Source organism: Quercus lobata, chromosome 12, assembly GCF_001633185.2.
Source record: "Quercus lobata isolate SW786 chromosome 12, ValleyOak3.0 Primary Assembly, whole genome shotgun sequence".
NCBI lineage: Eukaryota > Viridiplantae > Streptophyta > Magnoliopsida > Fagales > Fagaceae > Quercus > Quercus lobata.
The window spans coordinates 34,894,363-34,909,062 of record NC_044915.1 but is presented as its reverse complement, the minus strand read 5'-3'; the positions used below and the strand labels follow the sequence as shown (position 1 = coordinate 34,909,062).

Genomic DNA, 14,700 nt, shown 5'->3' with positions numbered 1-14,700 from the left:
TTCTTGTCTATGTTTAGTACTTCTCTCTTTTTTAGATACTTGTGTTTTCAGATCCTTTTTCCTGTCAACCCCCTTTTCCTTATATACTTCTTGTTGATAGTCATTTCAGAAGCCCAAGTGGAAGAGAGAAGCCCAGCAACACGGACAGAAAGGAGTTGGCAAACGGATAGAAAATCCATTAAGTTCAAGCGGTAGAAATAATGGATCACAGGCCCATGAGATAAATAAATGGGTCTTGAAGAGGTAAATGGGCTTAAAGGAACCCGGAAAGAGAGAAAAAGCAAATCATGGATAATATATGATGTGGAAAAGTGAGAATGGACTGCAGTAGGCCCAAAGTAATAAAAGCAAAGAAAGTAAGGGGTCGATGGCAAGCTCATGAATCCCAAGGATGAGAAATAACGTAATTAGGCCGAGGAAACCCAAAGAATTCAATAAAAGCCCATGGTAATGCGAAATTAGGAAAATGGTCGAGGAAACCCAAGGAAAGCAAACAAGCCCAGGGCGCCCAAGGGAAAACAAATGGGACATAGGAGCCCGCTAGTAATGTAACACAAGAACCAATGGTCTTGCCGGGCCATTAAGAGAAGAATAAACGGCAGACCCAAAAAAGCCCAGCTAGATTGAAACAAAACAATTTCGCAGCAGGAATGATAGAGTAGTATGACAGGAGATAGTAGTAGGAAGAAGGGTGGGCCGAGGAAAAAGCAAAGCCCACCATCAAGCAAGGCCTAACCACGAATAGGGCAAGCCATAAAGGAAAGGGAAACTAGAAAATGGTCAAGAATGGATGGTAGACTGTGCAGACCAACCACAACAGATGCATGAGCAGCAGATAGATTTTGGACATACATAGAAGAGAGGAACGTGCAAGGCCCAGACCTCACTAGCCTGTACCCAGCCAATACAAGACACGGTGAGATCATGGGTTAGAGGTAAGAGGGTATGGTTTGGTGGTGGGGAGAGGGTTTCCCCTATTTTGAGGTTCCTGCTAGGGCTCTTTTGGGAGAAGTGTTCTGCTAGGATGACATACCACCCAAACGGGCAAAGTTGAGCTGAAACCACTAGGTGCATGCCATGAGGAATAGGGAGAGAGAAGACACCCACACCGTAGTAGGAAAGGGTGCCACGATAGACAAACAAACAAAGTAGCTTTTTTTTGTCTGGTGATGGGGAGTGACTCACAGTTGGACTAGTGGTGGTTGGCAGGTACACTCAGACCAGACAAAAGTGATTAAGAGATAAAATAGTAAAATCCGGTCACGGCAGACACTATAAAGAGGCCCTTGCCATGTACAGGAACAACAAGAATAGTAAGCACTACGGTATTGAAAACTTGAAAACTAGGAAATAGAAACAAGGATTAAGAAAAGAAAAAAAAGAAAAAAGAAAAAAAGGGAATATTAGAAAAGAAGAAAAAAAGAAGAAGATAGAGAGTGAGAACGGCAGGCATGCATTAATAGGTTGATTCCTTCTCTCCCTTTCAAAATCCTGCTATTTGCCAGAAACGAAAGGTGTTCTTGGGTACCAACCATTCAGGTCCACTTCCCTCAAACTGAATAATTTTTATGGCAGGATCTCCCTAAGAGATTATTTACTTTGAGAAGGGGTGTTCTTCTTTCTTTGGTTTCAGTCCTGCAAATCAGACTTGATCTAATTTATTTACTCTCTCAATCAGCTCACATACTACCCATTTGTTCCCTTTCACTTTTCTTATAAAATGATTGTTGTTAAAACTGTGGTTATCTTTTTTCTTAAATAAGGTTTATCTGTTCACCTTAATAAAGATCTCAAAGTATTTGATTTTATTATTATTATCATGTCTGCTTGCCGCAACTCACTTGAAACAGTTCTACCCGCCGTAAGCGTGTTCCTGACAGATGAGGTATAGTTTGTGCATAAGCCGGATCAAGTTGAGTTGCAATTGGATCGGTTTTAACTCCCATACCCAGAACACTCAGGCCCTATACTGCAGGAGGCAGCTTAGCCCACTTTAACCAAAAAATGCCCACTACACTTCTCATTTCTTTATATTTCAACCAACCATCCTTACCTAACTAGTTTCCTTTCATGACACTTCTCAATTTTCACATCTGAAGAAAATGGTGGAAGGAGCTTGCTTAGCTGTGACTTGCATTGTTTAGGTCATTTCCTCATCAATGTTACTGGCCACCATTTAATGCGGAGTCGACAAGCTACTCCAAGCCACAAACTTCCCCTACAACCACTGACTCTCTCTCTCTCTCTCTCTCTCGCTCTTCAGACTTTCACTCCTACTTGGAATCCCTTAGAATACTTCAACTCATCTCCTCCTTTCCTTAGGCGTCTTTCCTCCTCAAGCCTGTGGACTGTGACGTTCTCACAATCATACTACAACTCTTCAAATCCATCCTCGATTCTTGGGCACCCATAAAAGGATTTTACTTTATTTAATAACCATAGAATAACTCGTAACAAATTAAATAGTAGGATTTTTTTTTTTTTTTGAAAATGGACCATATATTAATCAATTAGGCAGTAGCAAAAGAGTCCGCATACAAAGCCTCTATGGCAGGGGTTGGTTGTTCTTCCAACCATACATAGTCCTCACTTAATTGACTTGCAAACCTGGCCAAAGAATGGGCCACTCCATTCGCACTACGACGTACACAGTTAGCAGATACACTCCTAAATCTCATAGCCAAGCAACGAGCATCTTCATATATATATCCCAGCCATGAATTAGCGGGTTTGATTGTTGTCAAGCCGTTCATTACAGTGGCATTATCTCCCTCCACCACAACATCTTGGAACCCCGCCTCCACAGCAAAATCCAAAGCTTTCCGGCAAGCCAAAATCTCCGCTTCTTCACTGTTTGCAACTGGAGGGCCTTTTGCTGACAACGCCGCCATCACTTCACCCATATTGTTCCTTATAACCGCGCCAAAACCCGACGACTCCGTATCCATGAAGACAGCCGCATCGAAGTTCACCTTAAACAGAGTACTTGGAGGTGGACACCACGATTGCACTGTCTCCCTTGGCGCATGGATAGCCAACCGATCCCTTGAAGCTTTAAATTCCTCTATCAGCTCAGTAGCCCGAATGGTGATTCTTGATGGGTCCTGGACTTTCCCTCCATGTAGTAACATATTTCTCTGGTGCCAAATTAGCCAGCAGAGGACCCAAAAAAGCTCAAATTCTTCCATGGACAAACTGTGGCATAAGTATTCAAGCAGCTGCAAAAAATCCCTCTGCTCCGTGCACCTTTTCTGCAATCTGCCTGGAGCACCTGCCCACACATCTTGCGCTGCACCGCACTCCCAAAGTACATGAAGAATTGATTCGGGGGCTTGGTTACATCGCTCACAAAACTCATCTGAAGCCACTTTCCTGCGGAACAAATTTTCACGTGTAGGCAGAATATTTTGGCAAGCTCTCCATGCAAACACACGTATCTTGTTTGGCACTTTCATCTTCCATACATATTTCCAGATATGAGAATCACCCGCAACCTTTGAGCACTCCCCCAAATCCTTCTCCTGCTTTTGAATCAACCTAGCTATTTGATACCCCGACTTCACTGTGTACTCACCATTCTTAGTGTAAAGCCAAAATAACCCATCTGACACCACCCTGTGACTCAATGGAATGCGAAGAATTGCATCAGCATCCTCCTTGTGAAAGGCAGCAACAATAAGCTCCCTATCCCAAGCTTTAACCCTCCAATCAATAAGCTCAGACACTCTCCATTCCCACTCATCCACCCGGGGTGGGTGAAGCACTCTATGTGTAGGATGGTTGGGAATCCAACTGTCCATGGTTACCCGAATAGAGGACCCGTTGCCTACCCTCCAACAACCTCCTTTCCTTAGTATTGGTTGGGCTGCTAATAAACTTTTCCAAACATAAGAACTGTTCGGTACATCCGCAGCTTCTAGGAAAGAACCCCGTGGAAAATATTTAGCTTTAAAGCACTTATACACCAAAGACTCTTGTTGTTGAAGTAGTCTCCATCCTTGCTTGGCCAACATGGCTAGATTGAAGCTGTGTAGGTCTCTAAAGCCCATTCCTCCCTCCTTTTTCGATTGAGCCAGCACACTCCACTTCTTCCAGTGAATTTTCCTTTCATTGTCAATCTGCCCCCACCAAAATCTAGCACACATAGCATTTAGTTCTTCACAAAGCTTCATAGGTAGTTGAAAAACCCCCATAGTATAAGTGGGGACTGATTGAGCCACCGCTTTGATCAAAATCTCCTTACCCGCTCTTGAGAGTAATTTACCCTTCCACCCTTGGATTTTTTTCCACACTCTATCTTTTAGGAAAGAAAATGTTTGGTATTTTGCCCGGCCAACCAAAGTAGGTAACCCCAAATAGGATTCAAACCTTTCCACCTCCTTTACCCCCAACAACTCCGTAATCTGTTGTCTTCGCTCCTCCTCCACATTACTACTAAAATAGACTGAGGATTTGTCCATATTAATGCATTGTCCCGAGGAATCAGCATATAACTGTAATACTTCCAGAATAGTTCTCACCTCATCATGAGTAGCTTGGCAAAACAAGAGAGAGTCATCAGCAAATAAAAGATGAGAAACGGATGGCGCCCTTCTACAAATTGAAACACCATGAAGCTTCCCCTCCTCTTCCGCTTTAGTAAGCAAGGAAGTAAACCCCTTGGCGCACAAAAGGAACAAGTATGGGGATAATGGGTCACCTTGGCGAAGCCCCCTAGTTGGGATAATGTTTCCATAAGCTTTGCCATTTATGCGAACTGAGAAGCGAGGAGTAGTTACACAACTCATTACTCGGTCAACCCATGCATTAGGAAACCCCAGCTTGGACATGATGCCCCTAAGGAAAGACCATTCAACACGATCATATACCTTACTGACATCCAATTTCAAAGCTAAAGAGCCTTTTTTCCCATTCTTCTTACAGTGCAAAGCATGAAGAGTTTCATATGCCACAAGGACGTTATCAGTGATGAGGCGACCAGGGACAAAAGCACTTTGGGAAGTGGAAATTACATGAGGGAGAATCTGCTTCAACCTGTTAGCCAGCACTTTTGAAATAATTTTGTAAATAACATTACACAGGCTAATAGGTCGATAATCTGATATTTTTTCCGGTGATTTAATTTTTGGAATGAGCACTATATGAGTATAGTTTATTTCAGGTATCATAATTCCGGAATTTAGAAAATCAAGTGCAGCAACAGTTACATCATTACCAACAATATGCCAATATTTCTGATAAAACAGGGCATTCATACCATCGGGTCCAGGAGCCTTGGTTGGTCCCATTTGGAACAACGCTGCCTTAATTTCATCCGCACTGAATTCTCTGGACAAAATCTCCTGCATATCCATCGTCACCTTTTGGGGGACTGCACTTAGACACTCCTCCATCCGGCTACAATCACCTGCTTCAAAAATAGTCTCAAAATAATTTGTTATAACACCGGCAATATCCTCAATTTCCTCCACCCAATTATTTTGTTGATCTCTAACTCCCTTAATAAAATTTTTCCGACGCCTTTGTGAGGCTTTGGAATGGAAAAATTTGGTATTTCTATCCCCATGTTTCAGCCAATTAACCCGAGATCTTTGTGCCCAATATATCTCCTGTTTAAGTAACAGATCATCAAGCTTTTTACTAGCAACCAAGAATTCTGCCTTGCTCTCCTCAGTAATAACCCCAACACTCAACTGTTCCACATGTTTCTGCAATCTTTTAATTTCCTTGACATCAGGGTGGGTCTTAGAAGAACCCCAGGCAAGCAATTCGGCCCCACAATGCCCAATCTTTTCCTTTGTGTTTGCCAGCAAGGTCGGTGCTCTCCAATCTTTGGACCAAGCTTCAGCAACAATCTTTTCACACTCCTCCCACAAAAGCCACTTTTCTTCAAACTTAAAGCTTTGGACCCCTCTGTTTCGTATACACCCCTCATCACTTGTTTGCAACAGTAAGGGACGATGATCAGAAGCATGGGAAAATAAATGAGTTAAGGTACTAGTTGGAAATTTTACCCTCCACTCCATATTAGCCACCGCCCGATCCAACCGCTCTCTAGTATTTGCAATACTAGGTCTTTTGTTGTTCCACGTGAATGGATACCCATTGAACCCCATGTCAACCAAGTTACACAAATCCAGAGCTTCCTGAAATTCGTCCATCTGTTTATATGGAGGTGGATGACTACTCTGTTTTTCAGATGAGTGTAGAATAGCATTAAAGTCCCCAGTGCACATCCACGGTCCTTGGACGAAAGTAGAGAGGTGCTTCAAGAGTGCCCATGATTTTTGTTTCTGACTAGCATCAGGCCATCCATAGAAACATGTCAAATACCAAGTAAACCCATCTTCTTCCACCATCTTTGCTAAAATGTGATTGTCCGTATAATTTATGACAGCCAATTTAACCTCTCTGCTCCATATTAGTGCCAACCCTCCCCCTGAATTCGGCCTCTTCACTATCAGTTTATTCTGGAAAGGAACTTCCTTACAATGTTTATCATACCCTTCCTTATCCAACCGAGTCTCCATCAAGAAACACACCTTGGGATCTTTGTCCTTCACCAATTTGCAAAGGCTGCGAACTGTCCAAGGGTTCCCAAGCCCTTGGCAGTTCCAACTTAATAGTTTCATTGCTCTCGGCAAGGGTGATCCATCACCCCCGCCGTTGGATAACATGGAGAACCGGTCTGAGACTTGCTGCATTTCCTGCTCTGTTTTTCTATGCTTTCCTCTGTTTCCTGCACTTCTTGGTACACCCCTCTCTTCCCTAACACAGCCACGGGCTCCTCAATAACTAACTCCCCAGGCCCATGATCCATCCGTGCAATCCTAGTCCAAGTGGGCCTAGGCTTGGTAAAGTGAGGCCCATTATTATTTTTGATGTCCACGTGCTCAGCAAGCTCTGTCCGTGTAATTGCAGAGACGTTGGAGATTGAATTCTCCAAATCTGTAACCGCCAATTCTGTGTTTAATTTCTCCGCAAAATCCGCACTGCTTCCTGAATCCATGCTCTTTCCGTTTTCGCTGTTGCCGCTGTCTCTAGGGTTTGTTGAATCTTTGTTATCATCCTCCGCCGCCCCCCTTCCTTCACTGGTATTGTTCCGACGCGGCCAGCTTCTTCATTGCCTTGGGTCGTGCTTTTATATGTAGAATCTTCCCTTGAAGGTGACCGAGGCCGGTCGCCGGTAGACTTCAGCCAATCTCCATATTGGCATGCCACCGAACCTCCATTCTTCAATGCAGCAAAATGCTGCGCACAATGCTTCAGGTCGTGTCCCATTATTCCACACCAATGACAAAACATAGGGAGCCGCTCGTATCTAAACGTCACCCACGTACGCTGCCCATCTGTCCCTACAACGAATCCACCTCTACGTATTGGTTTTGATACCGGGATAGCCACTTTAACCCGCATGAACATGTTCTGAGTCTCCAGCTTCTGGCGCTTCTCAACCTCCTCCACTCTACCTAACCGGCTTCCTATCTCCGCTGCAACTGTTGGGGAAGCCATGTCAAAAGGTGCCCCCCAAATCTGAACCCATAACGCTACTGAGTCAAACTGAACGTTCCCCGCTGTCATCCCCTGTTTCCACCGCTTCACCATGAGTACTTGGTTATCAAAAGACCACGGACCGCTTTTAATAATCCTCTCCATCTCAAACTCCGTCTTGAACTTGAACTGGAATAAGTTTGAGCCAACCTCAACCATCTGCACCCCCTCTTCCAAACCCCACGCTCTTCTCAATGTGTTCAGCGCCGCCCTCTTGTTGAAGGGTTTACATGTGAGAAACTTCCCAATCAAGCTCAACAAACAGCTCTCAATTTCCTCCTTCCGACCTTCATCCGAGATAGCTATGACTTCCTCTTCCTCTGTTGTCAATTTCATATTTTCCAAAATATTAATAACTTCGTCCGCCATCGATGAGAAGCAAAAGAAAATACAACCCCTTAGTCTAACTAAGGGAGGAAGACACCTCGTATATGCACGAGAGGGAGAGACCCTTAGCGTTACCTAAGGGTAGTAGGATTTCAAAAAATAACGAATTAAACTTTAACCCATTTAAATGGAATCATATTGTATTATGTTTAATATAGGTTGAAGATTTAATTTGTTAATTTATTATTTTTCACAACTACAATTAGGGGTGTCCACGAGTCGGTCTGGGTCGGGTTTATGCCTAACCCGTGGCCGACCCAATGACATCGGGTTTTCGACGAGAAGACCTGCCACCGATCACAAAAACCCACGGGTCAAGTCGGATCTGATCTGGTTGGTTGGCAATTGGGTCGGTCGAAGCTGAAAATATGTTGCCAGAGGTTCAAATCGGCGGCAACTACATTTTTTTTAGCCGGATCTTCACCAGATTTGAGCAAAACCACTCAATTTGAGAAAAATAACACCATATCTTTGTGGGATTTGAGGAAAACCCACCGGATCTTAGCAAAAAATTACTAGATTTTCGTTAGATTTGAGAAAAACTCACCAGATTTGTGCTATATTTAAGCGAAACACAGTAAATTGTAGCTGGATATGAGCGAAAATGAGGAGATCTAAGTGAAAATTAGTATGTTTTCACCGGTTTGGAGGTAGATTTGGCCTTTAGTCGGTCAGATCGGGTGGCTCGGTTTTTGGAGAAGGAGATCCACCATTCGACCCATCGGCATCAGTTTTGAACCTTTGAGACTCGCCGTCGGGTTTTGTGGGTCATGCATGGGTGTGGGCAGCCCTAACTGCAATGTTAAATTTGTTGATTTTAAAATTATATATGGTTTAAAATGTGATTTTCTTTTAAAATTATTATTATTATTTTAAATTATTAACATAGAAATTTTATTGATTAATATTAATACTAGTTCTCTATTAAAATACTTCAAAAGTCAGGAGAGCAAGGTCTTACCTAAGTACAAAAACTCTGCACACACTCTGCACTCTGTAAGGAAAAGCTCGAAATCGTACGGCTCGATGAGGTTCATAATCTAAATCATAATCGCCGAAGAATAGGGGTTTTGGAAGCGCAAAGAGAGATAGATTTTAGGGTTTAGCGTTGTACTGATTCGTAGTAACAATGGCTGAAGAACCAAGCCGTCCGATTCGGCTTATGAGTTTCGTCTCGGAGGAACAGGTTTATAACGATTTTTCAATACCCTTTCTTCTTCTTCTGTTTTTACCGAATTCAGAAGCTCATTACTCTTTCTTCTCTGCAACGAAAATACCAAGCTTTTGTTTTTTGGTGGAGGCAGTTGGATGAAGCTAAAAAGGCAAGAGGCGAGCGTGTTGAGGATGGCACTGCCCAAAGAGATAGAGCTCTCTTTGAGGTAAAACTATAACACCCTTTATTTTTGTTTTTTGTTTCAATGTATAAAGTTTACGATTTTGTATAATTTGATATTGCTTTGCTATTGAGAATATATATATATATATATATATATATTTTCCTGGTACTTCAAAAAGCTTTTAGTGAATTATATGTATTTTAAATAATATGAGGAGAGTTCAGTAGCTAATCATATATGATACACAATTAATTAGACCGAAAACTCGGTCAAAAGAGATGGTATGAAAATTGAGTAAATGGGCAATTCAGGTTTTTTCTTTTTCATGAATAACAAAGCGAAAGGGTGAAGCTAAGTACATGGGAAGTATACAAGAGAAGTGCTTGAAAACTGAAACTAAGATGTAAAGTTACCAAGATTTTAAAAAGATCCAAAAAAAGGATGAAGAATTGAATTTTCCAAAAGTTCTAGTCGACTCCAAAAGGATCTCAGGAATTAAATTTTCAGATGAACAGTAGTAAATTCAATTCGCTCAAATGTCCCGGCATTATGCTCTCACTAAATACTCCACAACAAGCAAAGTGTGATAGCTTCCTGCATCTCTAGCAGTTTATTGAAAACCCATTTTAGATACTGGGAATTCTTGTTCCTACCTAGGGCTTTTTTATAGGGGTCAATTTGCTAAAAAATGGCTCCTTTGCCCATTTGATTCTTGTCTAGTGTGTAAGTAAATTGAAACAAGATTTTCTGGCTGTTATAAATCCTTTGGTTATAACTTATATGCACCCCATATGTTTATATTCATATAAGCTTTCAGCTATTCAAGCATTTTGAGATTTATGTTTTCTGAATGCAGATTCTAAAGGAGAACAAAGACAAGAAAGATGCAGAGTTTAATGAACGTTTCAAGCACAGTGAGTGATCAGCTCTAATTTTAGACCCAATTGTTTGTTTTTCCTTTTTCTGCAGCTCTAGGGGACTGCATCACAACAGGGCAAAAATGATCTATGCATTTTTTTGCTATCTCCGAGTTAGCACTTTAAATAATGAGAATAACCAATTTTTTTTTTTTTTTAACAGGACCACCCAAAGCTTTGGATGATGATGAGACTGAGTTTCTTGAAAAGGTGGAAATGGTGAGATTATGGTCTAAGAAATTTATCCATTCAGTGCTACATGAAGTACATCATTTTCTGATAAGTACTATTGGATGTACCTTTGGAGTCACTAAGCTGAGATACTTGGAAATTGTCAGAATATGAATAATCACTAGAAAGAATAGAACTGTTTTATAAAACTAAAAGCGATTTGCAATCTCAGTTTGCAGATCTAGTGTGCATTTGGCTACAAAATTAAAGAGCTAGCTTATTTTACTATTCAGCTTATTTTTGTTACTATTTATGGACCTCATTATACTTTTTGGTACTATTTATGAGTCTCACTTTACTATTTCAGCTAACTTTTACCTTTATCTACCGTACTTTTAGCAAAAAATTTTCAGTTTCAGCAAAATAAGCTGATCCTAAATAGACCCCTATTGTCACTGGTTTCCTTTCTATTTTCATTAGAGTTCATTAATTTATTTAATTAAAACAGTTCTGCTGTATGGTTTTAATTTAGTTTATTTTTTCACTCAGTCAAGGAGGGAATATGAACAACAAATTGCAGATGAGGAAGCTCAGCAGCTGCAGAGTTTCCAGGTAAATTTCTTTTTGTTCTATATCAAGATATATATATATATATATATTTTTTTTTTTTTTCATGTGGAAACACAAAATTAGTTGGCTTGAAAATCGTGGGTTTGTCGTGAGGTCATTACTATAACTTTCTAATGTAAGGATGTGGCAAAGTTTATAATTATTAGTTAGGATCCAATTTTCCTGTGCATCAAAATTTATGGTCAGACTAGGCATTTCCTAAATTTATTTGTGCTTCCCTTTATATATGTAGTTAGGCTGATTTAATAGGGTAAAGATTGTACATCTCAACATAAATCCTGGCAATTAGAATGCTTAAGGTTAGTTCAATGTTGTATATGTCCCCCAAAAATTGTTGATAGAGAATGTTATCTTTTTGTTGAGAATTGTTCTATTATATGACCATGACTAAGAAGTATAGGTATGCAGTTTTAAGTAGACCATATGTGTCCATGGAAGGGATGTTTAAATGTTCAAACAGTAAGGAATTGAAGTGAAGTGATTTAATTATTAAAAAAGAAAAAAAGAAATTGAAGCAAAGTGATTTTATGGATGATATAAATTTTGCTGAACATTTTAAACTGGTTTTGCACTGGTACATTGCACAGATTGTTTTTCTGAAATAAAAATGTTACTAAGTGGCACAATTCTTTCAGTAGTGGTATTTGTTAGGCATATGAGTTGCATGGTTATGCTGAGAATCAAGGAAGTACTTGATCCTGAACTTCATCTTTCGTCTTTTACTGCTGTGGTTTCTTCAATTCTTCTCCAGGCAGCAGTGGCAGCACAGTCTAATATTGTACACGAGCTTAAGGAAAAAACCCCTGCTCCTATAATCCAGGTTAGTTTTGATGACATAAGCATGTTTCCGTCTCTTACAATTTTCTCTTTTTCTTTTGCTTTTGCTTTTGCTTTTGTACTATTTTTCTTGGCTAAATTACAAATTACATCCTCTAACTTTGACCTGTTCTATTGTTGTAGTTTTAATTCTTTAATTTGTCCTTTAAGTTATGTCTATTTCCAATGTAGTCCTTATGTCCACCTCCATCCAATCTACATCATTAAACCCCATATGTTTCTAATTGCAAAACTACTTCGTTTGTGGGAGGTTTAATGATGTGATTTGGATGGAAAGGCTACGATGGAAACAAATGTAAGTTAAAGGATTGAAATGGATTTCTTTAAACCCATATGTTTCTAATAGCAAAACTAAATTATCTTTTCGGGTTTAACAGTATGATTTGGACGGAAATTAAAGGTCTAAAATGAAAAAAAAAAAATTGAAAGTATAGGATGAAAATGGAAACACGTCAAAGTCAGAGAGTGTAATATATAATTTAGCCTTTTTTGTTTGTTGGTCTTTTTTTTTTTGGGGGTTGCTATTGAATGGGTCCTTGTCTGTACATTGAGTGAGCTGATGGAATTTCTGGGTTCTGCCAGGTCTTAGTAAGCTCATAATAAATATATTTTGTTTAGATTTCCAAAGTTAATACCTCCTGCATTTTGGATCTAACTTATAAGATTTTAAACTTTTCCTTCTGCATATGAAACTATGGTTGAAGATTTTGTGAAACCATCTCTTTCCTGGGACATCTTGTTCGATGCAGTAGCTAAAGGATTCTCTGAGGCTAATTGTTCTAGATTGTGTTTAAGGTGCAGAAGTTGGTCTGCATTTTATGTTAGGACATTCATAATTTAGTCTTAAACTACCTGTCAGGGTGTAGCATAGTGGTGGGAGGCTTGGGATGAGCTGTAACCAGACATCTTGGGTTTAAATCCCCACAAGGAGTTCCCCTTAATTACTTGATACACAGTTTTGGCGGGTGGGGTTGTGTCTGTGGTTTACTCCCCAAGGGTGGTCCAAAGGGCCCTACCTTGGTGAGGTTCTACATCATCAAAAAAAAAAAAGTCTTGAACTGGTCTAATTTATAATCTAGTGATTCTTCAACATTTTAATCAATTTGTTTGGTGTTGGTCTAAATGGATACTTAAGGATATTGACTTAGGACAAAAGCTTTAGTTGGCTCTGATACCAATTTTGATGTAGGATCTTTAGAAATTCAAAACTAAAGTAGGATTCTCAATGGATTCTCAAATGGAGCTTGATACTTGCAGGTTTAGGCAAGAAAAAGATCGGATTTTGAATGAATCTTGATGGAATTTGATGGCTTTTTGTTGTTGAAAAGTGAACTGGGCAAGAAATTAAAGAAATATAAACCCTAGGCAATTAGACCTAGGTTTCCTAAGTAATCAAACTTGGGAATGAGAAGGCAATCACACAATCAAAGCTTATTAACCTGATGGAATTTTCTTGAAATGAGTCTCTGTATTTTTTTTTTTTTTTGGTTGAAAGTAAAAATTCAGCCCTCTTCCACCCCCTCTCTCTCTCTCTCTCTCTCTCTCACATATGAGCATTGCGTTTTAATCCCAGGTCTCTGACATGATCTCAATAGACTTTTATCAATAAAGCTAGTTGGAACCTTTGACTTTGAATCCTGTCCGCCGCGTGAATTAATGCTTCTGAGTATCTAGTAAAATTTGACGGGTAAGGTATAATGCATAAGTTGATGGTAGGCACTTCAATGGTAGACAGTTTTGATTTGGCAATAATTGTGTGGAGTAATTTGAGCCATTGCAGATTCCAGCTTAACCAAAAGCTGAAATCTTTCTTACTAGTCTGTTTTGGGCTTATCTATGACTACTGATATAGTGATATGGTGTGCCTATGATCCAGTCAAGTCAACTTGGTCTGATTGTCACTGACCTAATACAACTTTTTATGAGAGTTAACCATTTTGCTAGGGAAATAAAACTGTTGAGAATGTTAGTATGCATTGGTTTCTAAGCACATAACCTGTCACTGTTTGCAGGAACAGAAATCAATTGGGAGGAAAAATCTGCCTGCTCGTCCATTAGGTATGATTATTAAAGTCAAGCCACAAGCAAAGAAACCAAAGTTAGAAACAGGAACTTCCGAGCAGTCTTCAGAGGTAGTGAAAATCCATGCTGTTGATGCAGAAAAATCTTTGGAGACGTTGAAAAATTCTAATAGTAATACTAATAAGTCCCAAGATGTTGGTATAAGTGGTCTAGTTGCATATAGTGATGAAAGTGAAGAAGATGACTAGCGGTGTTACTTTAGTATTTTAGAGGAGAAACTTATATTTATCCAATTTATTTTCTTTTGTTATGTTGTTCAATTTCCTGTCTAGACACAGTAACGATGCATAAACGCATTATTTCAGGAAGGTGGTATTTTGGGTTGACAAGTTTGGTGAGCGATATTTGTGTGGTATTTCTAGGATCCCATGTCAGTAGAAAGATTCATCCATCAGGATAGCTAAACTAAGAGCAACTGCATTAGTTGATGCAAATTTTCCTTCTATTTTGCACAAAAAGCTACTTTTTCTATTTTAGACACCTATTTTTACAAAACACCCACATTAGTTTATCTATTCTACACATTTATTCAATAAAATATTCATTCTTTTACAATTTTTTATTATTGTCTCCCTCACCGCCTCTCTCTCACAGACCCAATCCGAAACCCATTTTCCCTCACCGCCTCTCTCTCACTGAATTAGACTCAAAGTTCGATCTTTTGTCATTCGAATTTCAAAAAGTTGCAATTTTTCTAGTGACTCACCCAGTCATGTTGCACTGAGTGAAGGCGAGGAATGCGGTGACGACGATATTGATCACGAGCAATGCTCTACCTTGTCGTCTTC

The 14,700-nt window shown here is 39.9% G+C and overlaps 1 protein-coding gene across 1 annotated transcript; it reads left to right on the top strand.

Annotated features, from left to right (window-relative positions):
• Window positions 1-8,879: 8,879 nt before the first annotated feature.
• Window positions 8,880-14,409, top strand: LOC115969791 (PSME3-interacting protein). Its single transcript, XM_031089406.1, has 7 exons — window positions 8,880-9,124; window positions 9,243-9,317; window positions 10,132-10,189; window positions 10,356-10,411; window positions 10,913-10,975; window positions 11,745-11,813; window positions 13,843-14,409. Exons 1-7 carry the CDS (start codon window positions 9,068-9,070, stop codon window positions 14,098-14,100), a joined length of 636 nt encoding a protein of 211 aa, XP_030945266.1. The 5' UTR covers window positions 8,880-9,067; the 3' UTR covers window positions 14,101-14,409.
• The last annotated feature ends 291 nt before the right edge of the window (window positions 14,410-14,700 follow it).